Source organism: Melospiza georgiana, chromosome 4 (assembly GCF_028018845.1).
Source record: "Melospiza georgiana isolate bMelGeo1 chromosome 4, bMelGeo1.pri, whole genome shotgun sequence".
Classification (NCBI taxonomy): domain Eukaryota; kingdom Metazoa; phylum Chordata; class Aves; order Passeriformes; family Passerellidae; genus Melospiza; species Melospiza georgiana.
In genome coordinates, this window is record NC_080433.1 from 845,865 (window position 1) to 867,434 (window position 21,570).

General features: G+C 55.0%; 1 protein-coding gene across 1 annotated transcript in view; it reads right to left on the bottom strand.

Moving 5' to 3' along the window:
- SHANK3 (SH3 and multiple ankyrin repeat domains 3) overlaps window positions 1-21,570 on the bottom strand; it is a 147,417-nt gene that overhangs the window by 13,683 nt on the left and 112,164 nt on the right. The window contains 5 exon segments of the mRNA XM_058022231.1: window positions 517-2,720; window positions 2,722-2,843; window positions 13,738-13,840; window positions 15,377-15,504; window positions 17,671-17,694. Of these exon segments, the coding sequence (XP_057878214.1) occupies window positions 517-2,720; window positions 2,722-2,843; window positions 13,738-13,840; window positions 15,377-15,504; window positions 17,671-17,694 (2,581 nt within the window).

Sequence of the window (21,570 nt, forward strand, 5' to 3'; positions counted from 1 at the left end):
CATCGTCATTGTCATGTCGTCATTGTCATCACAACATCATCATCAGGACATCGTCATTGTCACCACAGCATTGTCACCATGGCATTGTCATTATCACCACAGCATTTTCACCACAGCATTGTCATTCTCACGTTGTCATTGTCACCATAGCATCATCATTGTCACCTCACCATCGCCATTGTCACCACACCATCACCACTGTCATCACACCACCCCCACCGTCACCATATCATTGCCATTGTCACCTCATCATCGCCATTGTCATCATAGCATTGCTGTTGTCACCTCACCATCGCCATTGTCACCACGGGGAGGGGAGGACACGGAGCAGCAGGAAGGGCAGAGCAGGGGGAGCAGCCACAGCCACGGCACGCCAGGAGCCCATCCCACAACTCCCACTGACATTCCAGCCCCTCTGCCGAGCTCCCAAAGCTCCGAGGTGTCCCTCAAAGCCACATCTGGCTCCTTGGCAGCGTCACCCGCCCGTCCCCGACCCTGGCCACGCCCGGCTCTTACCGTGCGGCCACCACTGGCGACTTCTTGCCGGGATCCAGGGTGGAGCCGGCCGGTTCCTCGCCCAAGGAGCGCGTGTCCTTGTTGAGCTGCTGGAGGCGGGAGCTCAGCTCGCTGATCACAGTTGGTTTGTCCTCTTCGGCCCCGTGGCCGGGCCTGCTCTCCATGGGGTCCCCCCATAGCTTGGACCTTCTCTGAAAGAGGTAGCGTGGCCGGGCCGCGCTGGTGGCCGCCAGCGTGGCCGCGTGGTGCTGGGAGATGAGCTCGCTGTCCGAAGACTGCTTCAAAAGTGGGTCCCTGAAAGTAACCGGCCCCTTGCTGAGCTGGGACTTGAGTTTGGGCTTTGGAGGCACTGGTGGCTTCTCGAGTAGAAAAGTTTGGCCGTCGGCGAAGGACGTGTAGGTGTCGGTGGGCTCGCCGCTCTCTGAGGACAGCGTGGACATGCTGGAGACCGTGGAGATGGTGCTCGTGGTCTCCAGGTGGTGGTCGCTGGAGCTCCTGGTGTCCACCTCTTCCACTCCCGAGTCCGCCGCCGACTCCGGGGCCGCGGGGGCGTCCGAGGGCTTCCCTGAGGGTGTCGCGCCGGGGGGAGAAGGTGCTACTGCTGCCGCTGGCAGGGACGGCGTGCTGGGCGTGGCCAGGTGGCTCACGGGGGTGCCGGGGGTGGTCACCAGGACCCCGTTGGCGAATTCATCCGGGGGCGGCACCAGCCCGATCTTGGCCAGCTCCTCGCGGGTCTCCTCGTCGCTGGAGGACAGCTGGGCGGGCGGGAGGGTCACCGTGTAGGGCTCCACCTCCTCCTCCGAGCTGCCCTGGCCCAGCGCCTTCTCTGAGGCCGGGCTGACCGGCGGCTTCCCCACGGGGCTGGGCTGGGGCTCGACCTTGGGGGACTCGACCGGCTCGGCGCAGACCTCGGGCACGGCCGGGCTCTCCTCCTTGATCTCCAGGCCTATCTCGTCTTGACCATTACTGGTGGCGTGGACCATGATGAGGCCGGCGGTCTTCTGCTGCGACGTGTCCACGATGCTGATGATCATGGACTTCTTGTCCTCGGGTTTCTTCTCCTCCTTGCTCGGCGTCTCCGCTCGCACCTCGGGCTCCTTCCGCAGGGTGGTCGGAGTCCCCCAGGGGCTCTTGGTGGGGGTCAGAGCGCCGGCGTCGGCCGCCATCACCGCCTTCCCTCCGGGGGAGTAGGCGGGGGACACCAAGCTCTCCAGGTCCCCCCTGTCCGGTTCTTTGGTTTGGATGTCCACAAACAGGGGCGCGGCTCTGTCCGAGTCGGGGCTGTGGATCGGGGTGGGCGACCGGGATGGGACTTGAGTGGACAGCGCCCGTTCCCTTGCGGCCAGCGCCAGCGCCAGGGGCGAGTTGGGATCCAGGGGCTTTCCTGTCAGGGGGTGGATGAAGGTCGAGGAGGAGCTGCTGATTAATGGCTTTAAAGCTGACACGGGGGACGGCAGGAGGACGTCCCGGCTGCCCAGGAGCCGCTCGTCGATGGAGCGCGACTGCTGCAGCGACGGCATCTCGCTGCCGCCCGGCGCCGGCCCCTCGATGGCTCCCACCGACAGGAACACCGTGGATTTCCTCCTCTCGTCCAGCCGCCGGTCCCGGTCCTTCATGACGCCGGCGGCGATGGCGGTGGCGAAGGGGAGGCCGGCGGCTTCCACCTGAGCGATGCTGGGGTGGTGCTGGTAGTCCAGGCGGTGGCCCCGGCGCGTGGGCGACGGCTCCCGGGAGGAGTAGCCGCCGGTGATGGCCAAGGCCGCCCGCTCCTGGGCATCCTCCACCTGGAGCTGCTTCACCAGGGGGCTCTTCTTCCTCTGCGGCTTGGTGGGGGCGAAGAGGCTCACGTTGAACTGGCCCATGTTGGCGTAGGGGTTGTCGATGACCCGGCCTTTCCTCTTGAGCTTCTCCGGGGGCGTCGCCGCCGGGCCGGGCCGCGGGATCTCGGTGGGTTCCACGGGGAGGTGGGAGGAATCCTGGAGGATTATCATGGAGCGGGCCCTCTTCTGCCGCTCGGGGTAGGGCATGGAGCCCCTGGCCTGGTCGTACATCTCGGCCGCGCTCAGCACCTGAGGCAGCCCGTGCAGTTTGGCCTCTAGGCCCGGCTTAAAGCTGGACCTGATGGTGTCGTAGGCCCGGCTCGGCGGCGGCGGGGGCGAGAAGGACGGAGGGGGGCCGGTGTCGAAGTAATAGGGGGAGGGGGGGCGGGGGAGGGGCGGTCTGAGGGGGAGGGGGGATCCCGTGGCCTTCCCGGACCGTGTCCGTCATGGAGGTGCTCCGCGGGAACTTCCCGTCCAGCAAGGACGCCGCCAGCTTCTCGTCTTCCCCTGGAAAACAAGGAAAACGGAGGAGTTGGGGATGAGTTTGTGGTCTCCAGCTGGACAACGAGGAAAAGAGTGGAGTCAGGGAGAAGTTTCCCATTTTCCATGTGGAAAATAAGGAGAACTAAAGTCAGGGATGAGTTTCTGGTCTCCAGCTGGAAAATGAGAAGTTCAGTCAGGGAAAGAGATTTTTGTTTTACCCTGGAAGAAGGAAAAGGGCAAAGTTAGGGATGAATTCTTTGGAAAACAAGGAGAGAACTGGAGTCAAGGAGAAGCTTCACATCTCCACACAGAAAACAAGGAAAAGAGCAAAGTCAGGGATGAGTTTCTGGTCTCCACCTGGAAAACAAGGAAAATAATGGAATCAGGGAGAAGTTTCTTGTCTTTCCCTGAGAAACAAGGAGAACTAAAGTCAGGGATGAGTTCTTTGTCTTCACCTGGAAAATTAGGATAGAATTGAAGTCAGGAATGAATTTGTTGTCTCCACATGGAAAACAAGAAAAAGAGTGGAGTCAGGGATGAGTTCCTTGTCTCCACTTGGAAAACCAGGAGAGAAATGGAGTCAAGGATGAATTTGTCTCCATGTGGAAAACAAGTAAAAGAGCAAAGTCAGGGATGAGTTTCTGGTTTCCAGCTGGAAAACCAGGAAAAGAGTGGAGTCAGGGAGAAATTTCCCATTTTCAACCCAGAAAACAAGGAGAGAAATGGAATCGGGGATGAGTTTCTGGTCCGCACATGGAAAACAAGGAAAAGAGCAAAGTCAGGGATGAGTTCCTCATCTTCCACCTGGAAAACAAGGAGAACTATGGAATCTGGGATGAATTTCTTGTCTTCCCACAGAAAACAAGGAGAGAAATAAAGTCAGGGATGAATCTGCTGTCTCTGGAAAACAAGGAAAAGAGTGGAATCAGGTAGAAGTTCCCCATCTTCCCCTGGAAAACAAGGAAAAGAGTGGAACCAGGGATGAGTTTCTCATCTCCACCTGGAAAACGAGGAGAGCAGTGAAGAGGACATTCCGAGAGAATTCCCAGACTGGAAATTCTGGGACAAATCGGGAAGTGGCTGGGGTTGTTCCTCCCACCCCACTTTGCTCCCAAGACTTTTCCTCTTTCCAAGCCTCATTGGAAAAAGCTTGGAGAAACTTCCAGTGGAAGCTCTGAAACTGGAGGAACCAGCTGGAATTCCCAGGAAAGCCGTGGATCCCCCCAAAATCCCTGGAAGCACCCAAGGCCAGGTTGGAGCACCCTGGGGTAGTGGAAGCTGTCCCATGGCAAGGCTGGGAATGGGATGAGCTTTGAGCTCACCCCAATCCCAACCATCCCACGATTCCTCAAGAGCCTCCCCACAGCCACATTCCCGTGGGATCGGCTCCCACAGGAGCTGTTCCCGCCCCTTCCCGAGCAGCTCCGGTGACGGAAGCGCCGCCACCGCCAACGTGCCAGACACCCGAGTGCCACCGGCACGGGCGCGGCTCCCGTCACACTTCCCGCTTTCCCGAGGGGTGACATCTGTTCCCGAGTGCCAGACTGAGCCCGGCAGGGTCTAGCAGGAATTCCTGCTTTTTCAGGGAATACTCGGAGACGCTGCGAAGATTTGGATGTTAAAGCAGGAACAAACCAGGGGTGGATTGGGATGATTTCAGGGCCTTCCCTGCCCGAGCCATTCCGTGATCCTAAAATCCATTCACGCCACAATCCCCCCCTCCATTCCCAGCTCCAGCCTCATTCCCGAGCCTGAATCCGCCGTGCTCACCTGTCCTTAGGGAAAATTCCTCCTTCCCAATCCCTCCTCCGCTCTTCCCAAGCTTTCAAACGGCTCCGGAGAGGATTTGGGCTTTTTTTATTTCTGGCCTCTGGAGCGAATTTTCCTTTATGGAAAATGCTCTTCCAGTGGCACCGAGAGGCTCCGGCAGCTCCGCCCGGAATCCGTCAGCGATTCCACCCGAGGCAGAATCCAATGGGGACAAAAGGGAGGAATTTGGCACTGAAATTCCATCCCATGCTGTTGGTCGTGCTGGAAACTGGGCTATTTTTGGGAATTGGGGATGTGCCGTGGGAATAAAGAACCGGCAGCATGGAACGGGTTCAAAGGGAGCCTGGACAAAGCCATGGAAAATGTGCCTTTCCCAAGCTTTTTGAAATCCCGGAGCCGAGGCCAGCAGGGGGAATTTGGGAGAATGATCCCGTCCTTGCCCTTTTTTCCTTGGGAATCTGGGAACCTGCACTAGATGGAGCCGTGGAATGTTCTGGGAGCAGCAGGAAGATCCCAAAATAAACCTCAGTCCTGCCTTTCTGAGATTTCTGGGAATAGCTGGGAGGTGACACAGGGATATTTGGGAAGATCTGAGCACCATCCCTGGGCCTGGAACGTCCCAGGACACAGAATAGGGGAGTTGGGCAGGAAATCTAGTGGGAAAGCAGGATCTTCCCTCTGGAATGTCCTGGGAATGGCTGCCGGATCAGGGGTGACATTGGGACATCCCGTCCTTGGATCCAACCCTCCTCCATTCTTCCCTACATGAGGAGGGGACACTATGGAAAACCACATCCAAGGAATTGTCAAATGCAGGGAATACCATGGAAAAACCACATCCCAGGAATTATCATGTTCAGGGAATACTATGGAAAACCACATCCTGGGAATTTCCAAGGGCAGGGACACTATGGAAATTCACATCCGGGGAATTGCCAAGTGGAAGGGACTCTGGCAAATCACATCCCAGGAACTGACAAAGGTAGGGAATGCTATGGAAAACCACATCCAAGGATTTGCCATGTTCAGGGAAAACGACAGAAAATCAAATCCAAGGAATTGCCAAATGTAGGGAATACCATGGAAAAAACACATCTCAGGAATTGCCACATTCAGGGAATACTATGGAAAACCAAATCCCAGGGATTGTCAAATGTGGGAATGCTATGGAAAACCACATCCATAGAAATTGCCAAATGCAGGGAATACCAGGGAAAAACCACATCCAAGGAACTGCCAAATGCAGGGAAAATTATGGAAAACCAAATCCAAGGAGTTGCCATGTTCAGGGAAAATGACGGAAAACCAAATCCAAGGAATAGCAAAATGAAGGGAATACCACGGAAAAACCACATCCCAGGAATTGCCACATTCAGGGAATACTATGGAAAACCAAATTCCAGGAATTGCCAAGGGCAGGGGCACTAGGGAAAACCACATCCAATGAATTGCCAAGTGAAAGGGGCTCCGGAAAAGCACATTCCAGGAATTGACAAAGGTAAGGAACACTATGGAAAACCAAATCCAAGGAATTGTCAAAGGTAGGGAATACGACGGAAAACAACACCCCAGGAATTGTGAAGGGCAAGGAGCACTATGGAAAACCACATCCAAGGGCAGGGAATGCTCTGGAAAACAACATCCAAGGAATTGCCAAATGTAGGGAACGCCATGGAAAACAACATCCAAGGAATTGCCAAGCAGAAGGGACACTACGGAACAGCACATCCCAGGAATTTCATGTTCATTCCCACCCAGCATTCCTGGCCTGGAGCAGCTCCCTGTGGCAGCGGCTGAGCCACAGCCATGGGATCATTCCCAGATCATCCCTCAGTTTTCCAGCCATTCCCAGGAGAAGGAGCTGAGCCACCTTGGGTGTCACTTTGGCAGCAGCTCCGCTCCTGGATCCTGGAACTGCTCCCTGGATTTGGGCAGGGTTCCTTGGAAAAGGGAGCTCGGAGCAACCATGGAATGGGGGAGGAACCACTGGAGATTTCGTTGGGAATGTTCCCCAGGGATGTGTCCGGCTGGATCAGGAATATCTCCAGGGAAGGAGATTCCACAGCCTCCAGAGTCCGGATGTTCTTCCCATGGAAAAATCCTGGAATCTGGATGGGAAGGGACCTCAAATCCCATCCCAATCCCATCCCATTCCAAGGGCAGGGACACCTCCCACTGTCCCAGGCTGCTCCAGCCCCAGTGCCCAGCCTGGCCTTGGGCACTGCAGGGATCAGGGGCAGCCCCAGCTGCTCTGGCAATGCCAGCCCAGGCAGGAATTCCTCATTCCAAGAATGCCATCCATGGCTGCCCTCTGGCAGTGGGAGCCATTCCTGGAGTTCCTGCAGGTTCTGGAAGGTCACAGCTGGGTCACCCTCGATTTTTTTCCCTTTTTCCCTTCTGCAGGCTGGACAATCCCAATTTTCCCAGCCTTGGATCATCCTGGTTCCTCCTCTGGAGTTGTTCCAACAATTCCATATCCTATCCCTTCCTCATCTTCGCATCCCTCCAGGTCCCTCTCATCCTGAGAATCCCAGACCTGGATCCAGCACTCCCTGTCCTGCTGGGAATGCTCTTCCCAATCCATCCCAAGATCCCACCAGCTTCAGGGACAAAGTTTTTCAGCAGATCCTTCTCCACTGAGCCACTCCCAGCAGATCCTTTGGAATTCCAGTGGAGTTGCTGGGTCCAGGGAAGGTTTTTCCTGAATTCTGGGGCTGTTTTGTTTCATCCTGCCCAAATCCTCCCCCCATCCCAGCTGTTGTGGCCAAATTCCTACAGAACCTCAGGAGAGGAGGGAATTCCTCCCAGGAATTTTAAGGAGCATGGAAAAGCAGGATCTGTTTATTCCCAGCACGGATGCTCCAGAGCCGAGCTTTATTTACTTTTCATGGAATTCTGCCTGGGAATCTCCAGAGGGGGATAAAAGCCACCAGCGATCCCCTGGGAGCAGCCTGGAATGCTGGGGGCTGGATCAGGTGTGGAGAATTTTGGGATTGGGCTCCATCCCTGCAGCAGCTGGAGCCTGGAGATGCTCCTGGAATTCCCAAGGGAATTTGTCCTTGGAAAACATCTCTAAGGGATCCTCAAAGATCCTTAAAAGGGAACAAATCCAGAACATCCGGCTCTTGGACAGAATTCCCAGAGAAGCTGTGGCTGCCCCTGGATCCTGGGATGTGTCCAAGGCCAGGTTGGAGAAATCTGGGATGTGGAATGTGTCTCTGTCCACGGAAGGGTGGGAATGGGACGGGATTAAGGTCCTCAAACCATCCCAGGATTCCACGATTCACCCCTGGATCTCAATCCCTGTGTCCCAGGAAAGCACAGGGTGTCCAAACCTTCAACTTCCCGGTGAATCTGGAATTTTGGGAGCTGCTCCAGGCTCTCAGGAGGGATGGGAGAAAAGTGGGAATATCCTCTGGGAAAAGTCCCAAATGTCCTCCTACTCCCAGGAATTTTTAACCCCAAATCAACCTCTCCCTTTGCTGTTTTCCATGGAATTCTGCTCCCTTCAAACCCCACCCGGGGCCATGGGAGACTCCCGCTCTTCCCACGGAACACCGGGACATCGCTGGGATCAAATTCCGGAGCTCGGGAATAAAGAGCTGGAATCCAAACACAGCCACCAGTAAGGACCAGTAAGAACCAACTCCCAGCATTCCCTGGAATGGGAACCTGGCAACCCCCGGAGCCATTCCTGGTGCACTCCATGGAATTAATCTCCAAGGAAAACACAAAGCCTTGCCATGAAAGCTCCCGGGGCCGTTGCCATAACAGCCCAAATCCCTGGAAAACCTCATTCCATGCATTCTTTAGCGATGGATAAGGCTGGGATGAGGGAGCGAATCCCAAAAAAAGACCTGGAGCAGGAGGGTGCAAATACTGGAGTGGGAAGGGGGAGGGAATCCGCATCCTCTGGAGCCCAGGAATGGGAATTTCAATCCCTCGGAGCCTAGGGATGGGAATCTCCATCCTCTGGAGCCCAGGAATGGGAATTTCCATCCTTTGGTGTCCAGGAAAGGGAATCTCTGTCTTTTTGTGTCCAGGGATGGGAATTTCCATCCTCTGGAGCCCAGGGTTGGGAATTTCTGTCCCGTGGCATCCAGGGATGGGAATCTCCAATTTTTGGTGTCCGGGGGTGGGAATCTCCATCCTGTGGCACCCAGGATTGGCCCAGGATTCCCAGAGCAGCTGTGGAATCTCTGGAATCTTCCCTGGATCTCTGGAAGTGTCCCAGGCCAGGCTGGAGCACCCTGGGATAGTGGAAGGTGTCCCTGCCCTTGGAATGGGGTGGAATTTGGGAATCTCGAGGATCCTTCCCACCTAAACCATTCCCGGATTCCATCCCGGATATCGCTTTAACACCAGGACACTTCCCAGCTTCTCCCAACATTCCCGATGATCCTGAGGGGTCACAAATCCCTCCCATCCCTCCAAAGGCAGCGGCTCCACCCTCTGGAATTCTCTCCGGGAGCCATGGCAGCTCCGCAGTCTCCGGAGTGTTTTTAACTCTGCTGCCGGAGCAGATGGCGCTGGCAGAAATCTTGTAAGTCTGACAGGAATTATCTCCCCTCCCCTTCCCCCCACTCCTTCCCTTTCTCCTCCAAATATTCCTCCCATCCCGCTTTTTTTTTTTTTTTTTTTTTTTTTTTTTTTTTAACATTTTCCTCCCATCCTTGCTTTTTATTCAGGGATTTTTTCCAGGACTTTTTTTTGATCTTTTTCTCCCATTTTTTTCCCAGCCAGCCAGGGGTTAACCACCTTTATCCCGGGAATTTTTCTCAGAATATTTTGGATCTTTTTCTCCCATTTTTTCCCAGCCAGACGGGAGTTAACAACCTTTACCCCGGGATTTTTTCCTGAAATCTTTTCTCCCAGTTTTTTTCCAGGCAGCTGGGGGTTAACCACCTTTATCTTGGGATTTTTTCCCCCCTCTGGAATATTTTTGATCTTTTCTCCCTCTTTTTATTCCAGCCAGCCAGGGGTTAGCCATCTTTATCCCAGGAATTTTTTTCCCCCTAGAATCTTTTTGATCTCTTCTCCCTGGGAATCTGCAGTGCTGCTGGAATACGCAAATGCCAGGGAATATTTATTCCCAAAAAAACCCATCCGAGCGCTGCTTTTCCATCTCCTTCCTCGCCCGTGCAGGGATTTTTCCCCGGGAATCAAGTGACTGCGCAGCTCCTGGCCGTGGGTGTGGAATGACAGCTCAAGGACTTCTAATTCCAGCCCCATTCCCACCCGATTCCTCCCTCTCCACCTCTTTTCCATCCCTGTTTCCCTGGAATTCCACGGGAATGGTTTCTTCCAGGAGCTGCTTCGGGTTTGGGGCTGGGTCCCCTCCATTCCAAGGGTTGTCCTCCTGTGGGGATGGATCTGGTGCTCCTGGGTGGGATTTTTCCCTGGATTTTTTGTTGGGATGTGCTGTGGCAGCTGCAGCCATTCCTGCCTGGAGCAGGGATTCTCCCACTGGGATTTGCTGGAGATTCAAGGAATGATTTTAATCCCTTTTTTTCCAGGGGGTTCTGGCTGCATGGGCTGGGAATTCCTGGGAAGGTCTGGGATAACCGGCATGTGCTGGGAATTCTCATGGGGGTGTGAGCACAGAATTCCCAGATTATTGAGCTGGGAAAGAATTCCAAGGTCAGCGAGTCCAAGCTGGGCCTGATCCCCACCAGAGCCCCGAGTGCCACCTCCAGGAATTCCTTGGACACCTCCAGGGACGGTGACTCCAAAGCTCCCTGGGCAGCCCCTGCCAAGGCCTGAGCCCTTTCCATGGAAAACGATCCCAAATCTGGGAGCTGGGCCTGCCCCGGCCCAGGCCGAGGCCGCTCCCTCTGTTCCCGGGGCTCATTCCCTGGAGCAGATCCCGATCCCCGCTGGCTCCTGGCAGGAGCTGGGCAGGCCCAGAAGGACATTCCCGATCCCGGCCCTGATCCCCGCAGAGCTGCCCTGGCCCCAGCCCGGGGCACATCCCACTTTTCCCGGGCTCTCCCTGCACGGATCCCTGGGGGGCTCGGGGGCCCTTCCCAAGGCACTGCCGGCATTCCATGGGCCAGGATCCCACAATTCCCCAATCCTGCTGGGGTTTGGGTTGGAAGAACCTCCCAGCCCATCCACTTCCAGCTTCTGGACACCTCCCACTGCCCCAGTCTGCTCCAGCCCCAGTGCCCAGCCTGGCTTTGGGCATTGCAGGGATCAGGGGCAGCCCCAGCTGCTCTGGCAATGCCAGCCCAGGCAGGAATTGCTCATTGCCAAGATGCCACCCATGGCTGCCCTCTGGCAGTGGGAGCCATTCCCTGGGTGCTGTCCCTGCAGGCCTTGTCCCCAGTCCCTCTGCAGCTCTGCTGGAGCCCCTGCAGGCCCTGCAATGTGCTGGGAGCTCTCCCTGGAGCCTTCCCTGCTCCAGGGGAACATTCCCAGCTCTCCCAGCCTGGCTCCAGGACTTGGACAATTCCATGGATGCATTCCTTTTCAAACCATTCCCAGCTCTTCACAGCACTCTGTCCCTTGAACAGCTTTTCCAAAGCTTCTTCCCAAACATTCTCACCCAGAAACTCCTGACACACTTTGGGAATCTCCTGGATCCTCCTCATTCCAATGCCATGGGGTCAGGACCCATATCCAAGACCAAAATATGGGATAAACCAGGAGAAAAGTCCCAGTTCCCCTCTGGACACCGTGGGTTTGGGATGCTGGGATGGGATTTCTCCATGTGCACACATGGATCCATCCTCACATCCCACACAAACCATCCCGTTGTATCCCAGCTCTTCCGGAGCCTTGGGAACCCCTTCCCATGGAATTCCCAGCACAGGAGCAGCTGCACCAACACAATCCCTGAAACCTCCTTGATTTTCCTTCATATTTTACCATCCAAGGACTGAAACCAGCCAGGTTTGGGATTGGTGGCACCAAAACCATTCTGGAATGGGGTCAAGGACTTCCCACAGATGGATTTTGGGATTGGTGGCACCAAAAACCTTTAGGGACAAGGTCCAGGACCCACCACAGCCAAGTTTGGGCTTGGTGGCACCAAAAACCTTCTGGAATGGGGTCAAGGACTTCCCACAGATGGATTTTGGGATTGGTGGCACCAGAAACCTTTAGTGACAAGGTCAAGGAACCACCACTGAAGGTTCTGGGATTGGTGACACCTTAAATCTTTAGGGACAAGGCCAAGGACACCCTACAGCCAAGTCAGAGTTTGGTGACACTACAAACATTTTGGGGTAAGTTCAAGGAACCACCACAGCTGGATTTTGGGGTTTGGTGGCACCAAAACCCTTCAGGACAAGGTCAAGGAGCCACCACAGCTGGTTCTGGGTTGAGTGGCACCATAAATCTTTAGGGACAAGGTCCAGGACACACCAGAGATGCCTTTGGGTTTTGAGACTCCATAAATGCTTTGGGATAAGCTCAAGGATCCACCACAGACGGTTTGGGGTTTGGAGACTTGGAGACTCCATAGATCTTTAGGGACAAGATCCAGGACCCACTACAGGCAGATTTTGGGTTTGGTGGCCCCAAAAATCTTGTGGAATGGGGTCAGGGACTTCCCACAGATGGATTTTGGGTTTGGTGGCACCAAAAATCTTTGGGAACAGAATCAAGAACCCACCAGAGATGGTTTTGGATTTGGAGACTCCAGAAATCTTTAGGGACAAGGTCCAGGACCCACCACAGCTGGATTTTGGGTTTGGTGGCACCAGAAATCTTTGGGATCAGAATCAAGAACATACCAGAGATGGTTCTGGGTTTGGAGACTCCATAAATCTTTTGAGATAAGCTCAAGGGTTGGTTGAGCTCAACAGATGGTTTAGGGTTTGGAGACTCCAGATATCTTTAGGGACAAGGTTCAGCACCCACCACAGGTGGATTTTGGATTCAGTGGCACCATAAACCTCTGGGACAAGGTCCAGGACTTCCCACAGATGGATTTTGGGTTTGGTGGCACCATCAATCTTTGGGAACAGAATCAAGAATCCAGCACAGATGGTTTTGGGGCTGAGGACCCCATAAATCTTTTGGGATAAGGTCCAGGACATCCCACAGCCAGGTTTGGATTTGGAGGCACCACAAACCTTTAGGGACAATGTCCAGGACCCAGCACAGGTGGATTTTGGGTTTGGTGGCACCAAAAACCTGGAATGGGGCGAAGGACTACCTACAAATGGATTTTGGGATTGGTAGCACCAGAAATCTTTGGGATCAGAATCAAGAACCCGCCAGAGGATGGTTTTGGATTTGGAGAATCCAGAAATCTTTAGGGACAAGGTCCAGGATGCACCACAGCTGGTTTGGGGTTGGTGGCACCATAAACCTCTGGGACAAAGTCCAGGACATCCCACAGATGGATTCTGTGTTTAGAGACACCATAAATATTTTGGGATAAGCTCAAGGATTCCCCACAGCCAAGTCTGGGTTTGGTGGCACCAGAAATCTTTGGGAATGGAAATAAGAACCCACCAGAGATAGTTTTGGATTTGGAGACTTCCTAAATCTTTTGGGATAAGCTCAAGGATCCACAACAAGCAGTTTTGGGTTTGGAGACTCCAGAAATCTCTAGGGACAAAGTCCAGAGCCCACCAAAGGTGGATTTTGGGTTTGGTGGCACCAAAAACCTTCTGGGATGGGGTCAAGGACTTCCCACAGATGGATTTTGGGTTTGGTGGCACCATCAATCTTTGGGAACACAATCAAGAGCCCTCCAGAGATGGCTTTGGGTTTGGAGACTCCATAAATCTTTTGGGAAAAGCTCAAGGATCCCCCACTTCCAGGTGCCTCCTCCAGACCTCATCCTGCTCCTCTTAAACCCCAACTCTGGCATTCCTGGTTTCGGCGCCATTCCTGTCGGGAGTGCTCAGTGCCAACACTGCGGGTGGCAGAGCCCCCCTGTTCTTGGCAGAGCCAATCCGGGAACTCCTGGAATTCCCTCCCAAAATTCTCTCCTGGAATTCTCCAGTCCCACCTTCCGCTCCGAGCAGGACCAGGCATCCCTCCAAGCCGGAATTCCACGGAATTTCATGGAATACTCCAAAATCCAAGAGCTGGAGCGACCTGGGAAGGGCCGAGCCTTTCCCACCCACTCCACATCCCGCAGGGACCCTCCCTCCTCATTCCCAAGGGATTCTCCCGGGTCTTTCCTCACCTACTGACTTGGTCCGTGGAATTCCCTTCCGGAGGGGCAAGTGGGGCTTCTCCGTTCCCGCCAGGACCCCGGGATGTGCCATTCCTTGGCGCTCAAACAGGGACTGGAAGGGAAAAACAGGGAATTCCCAGTCTGGATGCTGCTGGAAGGACCCGACATGTCCACCTGAACTTCCAACCGTGGGAAAATGGGAGCTCTTCCCAATGGGATGGACCCCCCTTGCCTCCTCCTTCCTGCTGCTCCATCCAGTGGAATTCCAAACTTTGGGATAATTTCCTAGGTCTCATCCTATCTCCTTGCCCACTCCAGGTGGGAATCCGGTGAGGATGGCTCCAGGAGCTCCTGTCCCGCTTTTCCCAGAGCTGCCTCCCACCCGCAGCATTCCCAGCACTATCCCGAGCCTCCTCCTCTTCCCTCCTCCGTGCTTCCCCTCGGATTCTGGTGGAATTCCAGCCCTGCATCCAGCCCGGCTCTCCAGGCTCCTCCCAAGCTGCTCGTCCATGCGGATTCCCAGCCCTGGATGGGGATCCTGGGAAGCCGAGGGAGTGCTGAGGCCCTGCTACGGATCGGGGTCTCCCAGGCTCTGCATTCCTGGGAATTCTGCTCCTGAACCAGCTCCCCTTGGCACCACATTCCGTCCCATCCTCCTACATGGGCTCCCTTCCCTCTCCTTCCATTCCCAGGAATCCCACTCCCCATTCCTGGTAAGGACATTCCCCATTCCCTCTCATCCCTCTCCCTCATTCCAGGCCCCCATTCCTGGTGGGATTCCCTCTGGCTCACACTGATCTCCTCAGTGAGACCCTCCAGATCCTTCCCATCCCTTTCCATGTGGTCCTGTCCCTCTCCTTCCTTCCTTGGAATTTCACTCTCTGTTCCTGGGAATTCCAATCCCCGATTCCCGCTGGCTCACACTGATCTCTGCAGGGGTGATCCTCCCATCCCATTCCTATCCCATTCCCACATCCCATGTCCCCATTCCAGCTGAATTCCTGCAGGCTCACTCTGATCTCCGCATGGGTGATCCTCCCATCCCATTCCCACATTCCACGCCCCCATTCCCACATCCCACTCCTGCATTCCCACGGAATTCCTGCTGTCTCACACCGATCTCCACAGGGATAGTCCTCTCATCCTATTCCCATCCCATTCCCGTGACATTCCCACTGTCTCACACTGATCTCTGCAGGGGTGACCCTCCCATCCCATTCCCATCCCATTCCCGTGACATTCCCACTGTCTCACACTGATCTCCGCGGGGGTGATTCTCCCATGCCATTCCCATGCCATTCCCATCCCATTCCCGCTGTCTCACACCGATCTCCGCGGGGGTGATTCTCCCATGCCATTCCCATCCCATTCCCATCCCATTCCCGCGGCATTCCCGCTGTCTCACACTGATCTCCGCGGGGGTGATCCTCCCATCTCATTCCCATCCCATTCCCATGCCATTCCCATCCCATTCCCGCTGTCTCACACTGATCTCCACGGGGGTGATTCTCCCATCCCATTCCCATGCCATTCCCATGCCATTCCCGCTGTCTCACACTGATCTCCGCGGGGGTGACTCTCCCATCCCATTCCCATGCCATTCCCATCCCATTCCCATCCCATTCCCGTGGCATTCCCGCTGTCTCACACTGATCTCCGCGGGGGTGATCCTCCGGCTCGTCGGGCGCTGTTTCACCGTGGCCGCTCTGGAATCGGCCTCCACCAGCTCCGCCCTCAGCGCCGGCTCCGCGGCCGCCAGGATCTCATCCAGCTTCTCTGGAATCCAAGGAAAACCGGCTGATCCCGGGGCTCAGCCCTGGCATCGCTCCCTTCACGCAGTTCATCCCAGAGAATGGGGGGGAGCATCCCTGCCTCCCCTCTCCTCAGCCAGTGGCTTTCCATGGATTTGTGGGGGCTGATCCCGCTCAGCTGGGGAATTCCGTGAGTGCTGTCCCACCCCACATTCTAAGGAATTCTCTGTCTGATGCTAACCAGTGAGTTCATCCCAAATTTTGAGTATTTGGGATCAGCTGAGTCCTGCCAGGAGGGTGGGAGATCCAGGGAATCCCAGGACATGGAGATGCCCATGGGATCCACACGACTCCAGCACATCTGGCTTTTGTTTGGAATAAACTGGGATAACAGCTGGGATGTTCCCAGCTGGAATGGACTCCCTGAATGATCCCAACTTTCCATGTCTGGGGCAGGATATGGTGCCCACGGATATTGGGAATATCAGCAGAGCCACCACAGCCGTGTCCAAACTCAGGGAATGGGGAGTGGGGACTGGAATTCCCAGCTCCAGGATCCACCCTGGCACTTTTATCCCTTGGGAACACCAAGCTGTGCCTGGATGTGTCCCAGTGGATCCATTCCCTTGGGAATTCCAGCTGGAATCCTTAACCTCAGGATATGGGAAAAGGCAGAGGGTGGACATGGATTAATTTCCATTGATTCCACCTGAGCTGAGCCTATGGAATTCCCAACTGGAATGGGAATTTGGGGCCGTTGGCTCTGTGCCACTGATGGCGCTTCCCAGATCCAGCTGGATCCGTATCCCAAATTCCTGCCCTGGGAGAGGGACTGGGCAGCTCCACCTGTGTCCAGGTGGGAATTGTAGCCCTGGAATTCTCCTGAAGCCAGGCTGGTCCTCGGACCTTCCATGGAATTGTGGGACATGGAATCATGAAATGGTTCGGGTGGGAAGGACCTTAAAGCTCATCCACTTCCATGGGACACTTTCCCACAATCCCAGATTTCTCCAGCCTGGCCTTGGGCACTGCAGGGATCAGGGGCAGCCCCAGCTGCTCTGGCAATGCCAGCCCAGGCAGGAATTCCTCATTGCCAAGATGCCACCCATGGCTGCCCTCTGGCAGTGGGAGCCATTCCCTGGGTGCTGTCCCTGCAGGCCTTGTCCCCAGTCCCTCTGCAGCTCTCCTGGAGCCCCTGCAGGCCCTGCAATGTGCTGGAATTCTCCCTGGAATCTTTTCTGGAAGAAAAGCATCCTGGATCCATCTCCAATCCCTGGGAACCTCCAGCTGATTTTCCTGATCCAGGGGTCCTCGTGTGGCCCCCTCTGGATCTGCCCGATCCAGGGAAGGGTTGGGAGGATCCCTCAGACACTTCCCACAGTAATTCCCACTCGGCTTTTTCCCTGTCCTATCCCCACGGGATCCCTGCTGGAAGAGCTGATCCCACAAGCCCAGCTCAATGGGGAACACGGAATGGGAACCAGCAGGACAGAAAATCCTGGATCAGAAAATCCCAGGAGGGGTTGGGTGGGAAGGGACCTTCAATCCCATCCAGATCCAACCTTGCCACCAAAAACTTCTGCGGCCCTCACACGACATTCCTGACACATCCTCTGGGTGGGAACAGCGGGATAATCCACATGGATCTGCCAGGAATAGTGGGAAAAATTCCCTGGAATTGCCAGGAATAATGGGATCAACTGCATGGATCCACCAGGAATACAGGGATAAACCACCTGGAACTGCCAGGAACAGTGGGATAAACTCCCTGGAACTGCCAGGAGAGGCTTTGGCTATTTGGGATAAAGCTGGACACTGTCATTCCCAAGGATCCCACACAGGACATTCCCATGGGGAAAATCCGAAGCAGGAATCACACCTGGGAATGGCAGGGTTGGGAGTTTTGGGATACAGGACCAGTCTGCCCGTGCCCAGCTGAATCCCATGTAGCTGTTCCAACTCCCGGCTCCATAATTCCTGGCATTCCAATTCCTGGCATTCCAATTCCAGGCGTCCCAATTCCTACTGGAGCAGCTCCTGGACACCACTGGAGCCGATCCCAAATTCCCAAATTCCCGGCTGAATTCCCTGAGACGCTGCAGGAACAGCGACCCTCAGGATGCCAGGATCTCCCCCCAGTATGGATCCTGCCGGATCCCAGCGGAATCCCGGGAATTTCAGTTTCACTCACCCCCTTTCCTTCTCCGCATGGAGGCTTGGAATGGGAAACAAAACACAGAATCAACGGCATGGAACAATTCCCGCCCCCATTCCCGGCTCCAGCCTGGCTCTGCCCACAACTCCCGGCCTCTGGCATGCAGGATCCGGCCTGGGATGCGGGATTTGGGCAGGGCACCTGGAATTCCAGCCTTTGTCCATTGGGAATGTCCCTCTGACCCGGGATTTGGGATTTATCCCAAGGCTGGGATCATCCCTCATGGATCCTCATGGATCCAGGGAATCCAGAGCGGGGTTGGCTGGAATTCCATCCCAAGCCATGGAAAAGCTGCCAGGGCAATTGTCTACATCCAAGCCCATGGATTTTAGCACAGGAGGGATCCTGGAGCATCCTGCTGGGAATCTGCTGCTCCAAGGGGATTGGAATGTCAGGGAAAGGGTTGGGAAGGGCACAGGGAGTGTTTGGGATCCGTGGAAAATGGGGTGAGAAGCACCCGGCAGAGATTTTTTGGGGATGTCCCTGACTGTTCCTTGGGAAGGAGAGTGGCTCCAGACCCAATCCTGGGAATGCTGATCCACAGGAAAACCTGGAGTGAAAGATGGGAAGAGGACGGATCCCCTGTTTTCCCTGGAATGGCTCCAGCCCATTCCTTGGATCCACAGGAATGAGTGCTACAATTCCCAGAAAAACTCATGGGAATTGTGGGATCAGAGCTGGAATGGCCTCCAGATCCTTCTCTGGGACTGCTGCTCCCAATCCCTCTCCAGGAAAACTGGGAATTGCTGGAAGGGTGGAAGGAGGAATCCCAGGATCTGGGATGGGGGAAAAGTAGGAAAAAGGAGCCGGTCTGGCTCTGCTCCCAAGAATTCCCACCAAAAAAAGAACCTTGGATTGGGAATAATGGTCTGGAAATGCTGGGAATCAAGGGTGGGAATTCCAGGGTGGGAATCCAGGCTGAGGCTCGGGATAAAATAAATCCCAGCTGATCCAGTCTGGGAATTTTGGGATCTGTCCTGATCCCGCAGGGTCTGGCTCCAAGGAGGAGCACAGGGAGCAAGGAAAGGCTTGGAAAACTCAGAAGGGCATGGAAAACCAGAGGGAATGGAAAAACAGGAAGGGCATGGAAAACAGGGAGAGCAGGGGAAAAAATGGTGAGCATGGAAAACCAGGGAGAGCATGGAAAAGCAGAAGGAATGGAAAAACAGAGCGCACAGAGAACAGGGAAAACGTGGAAAACCAAGGAGAACAGGGGGAATGTGGAAAAGCAGAAGGAATGCAAAACCAGAAAGGGCATGGAAAAAACAGGGAGAGCTTGAAAAACCAAGGACGGTATGGAAAAACAGGGAGAACATTGAAAACTGTGGAAAACAGGGAGAACTTTGAAAACTACGGAGAGCATGGAAAACAGGGAAAACATGGAAAACCAGGGGTAAAGTGGGATCCTGCTGAGGCTCCAGGATGCCACATTCCCACATGGAAAATCCCAAATTCCCATGGATGCTGGGGCAGCATCGATGGCCTCCAAGCCAGCTCAGGGATGCTCCAAAGTTTTCCTGGGATTTGGTATCCCTCCATGGCCATGGGACAAAGCGCCAGCGGATCCAGGAAAAGGGAAGGGATGGAGCGGGATCGGCTCCCACCCTGCCAAGGGGGTCCTGGGGACATCCCAGCTGGCCACAACGGCTGGGAAAAACAAGGAATTCTGAATGGTGGGAGTGGAGAGGACTTCAGGGAATCTGGGAATGTGGAGCGGGATGGGAAAGCAGCAGGAAATGTGGGAGTGGCAGCGGGGTGGGGCAATCCTGGAGATCTCCTGGAATTCTCCTGGAGCTGTCCCGGAATTCTCCTGGAGCTCACTTGGAGCTCACCTGGAGTTCTCTTGGAATTCCAGAGCTCACTTGGAGCCACCTGAAGCCCATCTGGAATTCTCACAGAGCTCTCCCGGAGCTCTCCTGGAATTCTGGAGCTCTCCTGGCAGGGTTTGGGACCTGCCCAGAGATGGGAAATCAAAACCTGGGACTGCCGGGTGTGGGAAAGGAGGGAGAGGAGCAGGATGAGGAAACGGGGGAGGAAGGAGAGGAGCAGGGAATGAAAGTGGGAATGGAGCAGGGAGAGGAGCTGGGAGAAGGGAAAGGAACAGGAGAAGAGAGAGGATCAGGAAAAGGAGCAGGAGGAGGGAGAGGAGCAGGAGCAGGGAGAGGAGCAGGCAGAGGATGAGGATCAGGAAGAGGAGCAGGAGGAACAGGGAGAGGAGCAGGAAAAGGATCATGAGCAGGGAATTGATCAGGGAATGGAGCAGGAAATGGAGCGGGAGAAGGGCAGGGAGGGTATCGGGAAGAAGAGCAGGAGCACGAAGAGGAGCATGGAAGGAGTGAGGAAAGTGAGGAGAGGAGCAGGGAGAGGAGCAGGAGGGAGAGGATCAGGAAAAGGAGCAGGGAGAGGAGCAGGAGCCAGGAGAGGAGCAGGCAGAGGATGAGGATCAGGAAGAGGAGCAGGAGGAACAGGGAGAGGAGCAGGAAAAGGATCATGAGCAGGGAATGGATCAGGGAATGGAGCAGGGAGAGTAGCTGGGAATGGATCAGAGGAAGGAACAGGAGAAGGGCAGGGAGGGTATCGGGAAGAAGGGCAGGAGCAGGGAGAGGAGCATGGAAAGGAGTGAGGAAAGTGAGGAGAGGAGCAGGAGGAGGGAAAAGAAGTGGAAAAGGGAGAGGAGCAGGATTAGGGAGAGGAGCAGGAGGAGAAGGAGCAGGGAAAGGAGCAGGGAAGGGATTAGGGAATGGAGCAGGGAATGGAGCAGGGAATGGATCAGGGAATGGAAGGAACATGGAAAAGAGCGAGGAGAGCAGCTGGAAACGGATAAGGAATTGAGTAGGGAATGGAGCTGGGAATGGAGCAGGAGAAGAGAGAGAATCAGGAAAAGGAGCAGGAGCAGGGAGACGAGCAGGCAGAGGATGAGGATCAGGAAGAGGAGTAGGAGGAACAGGGAAAGGAGCAGGGAGAGGAGCAGGAGCAGGGAATTGATCAGGGAATGGATCAGGGAGAGGAGCTGGGAATGAAGCAGGGAATTAAACTGGGAATGGAGCAGGGAATGGAAGGAGCGCGAAAAGGAGCAGGGAAAGGAGCTGGGAATGGATCAGGAATTGATCAGGGAATGGAGCAGGAAATGGAGTTGGGAATGAAACTGGGAATGGAGCAGGGAATAGATCAGGGAATTGATTGGGGAATGGAGCAGAGAACGGAGCAGGGAAAGGAACAGGAGAAGAGAGAGGATCAGGAAAATGAGCAGGATCAGGGAGAGGAGTAGGAGGAACAGGGAGAGGAGCAGGAAAAGGAGCAGGGAATGGAACAGGGACTGGAGCAGGGAATGGAAGGGACAAGAAATGGAGCAGGGAGAGGAGCTGGGAATGGATCAGCAATTGATCAGGGAATGGAACAGGGAAAGGAGCTGGGAAAGGAGCAGGGAATGAAACTGGGATGGAGCAGGGAATAGAGCAGGGAAAATAACAGAAGAAGAGAGAGGAGCAGGAAAAGAATCAGGAGTAGGAAAAGTATTAGGGAATGGAGCAGGAAATGGAACAGGGAAGGGAGCTGGGAAAAGAGCAAGGAAAGGAACTGGGAATGGAGCAGGGAATGGAAGGGGAAAGGAAAGAAGCTGGGAATGGATCAGGAATTGATCAGAGAATGGAACTGGGAAAGGAGCAGGGAATGAAACTGGGATGGAGCAGGGAACGGAGTAGGGAATGGAAGGAGTACGGAAATGAGCAGGGAGAGAAGCTGGGAATGGATCAGGGAATTAAACCGGGAATGGAGCAGGGAAAGGAACAGGAGAAGAGAGAGGATCAGGAAAAGGAGTAGGAACAGGGAGAGAGGCAGGCAGAGGATGAGGATCAGGAAGAGGAGTAGGAGGAACAG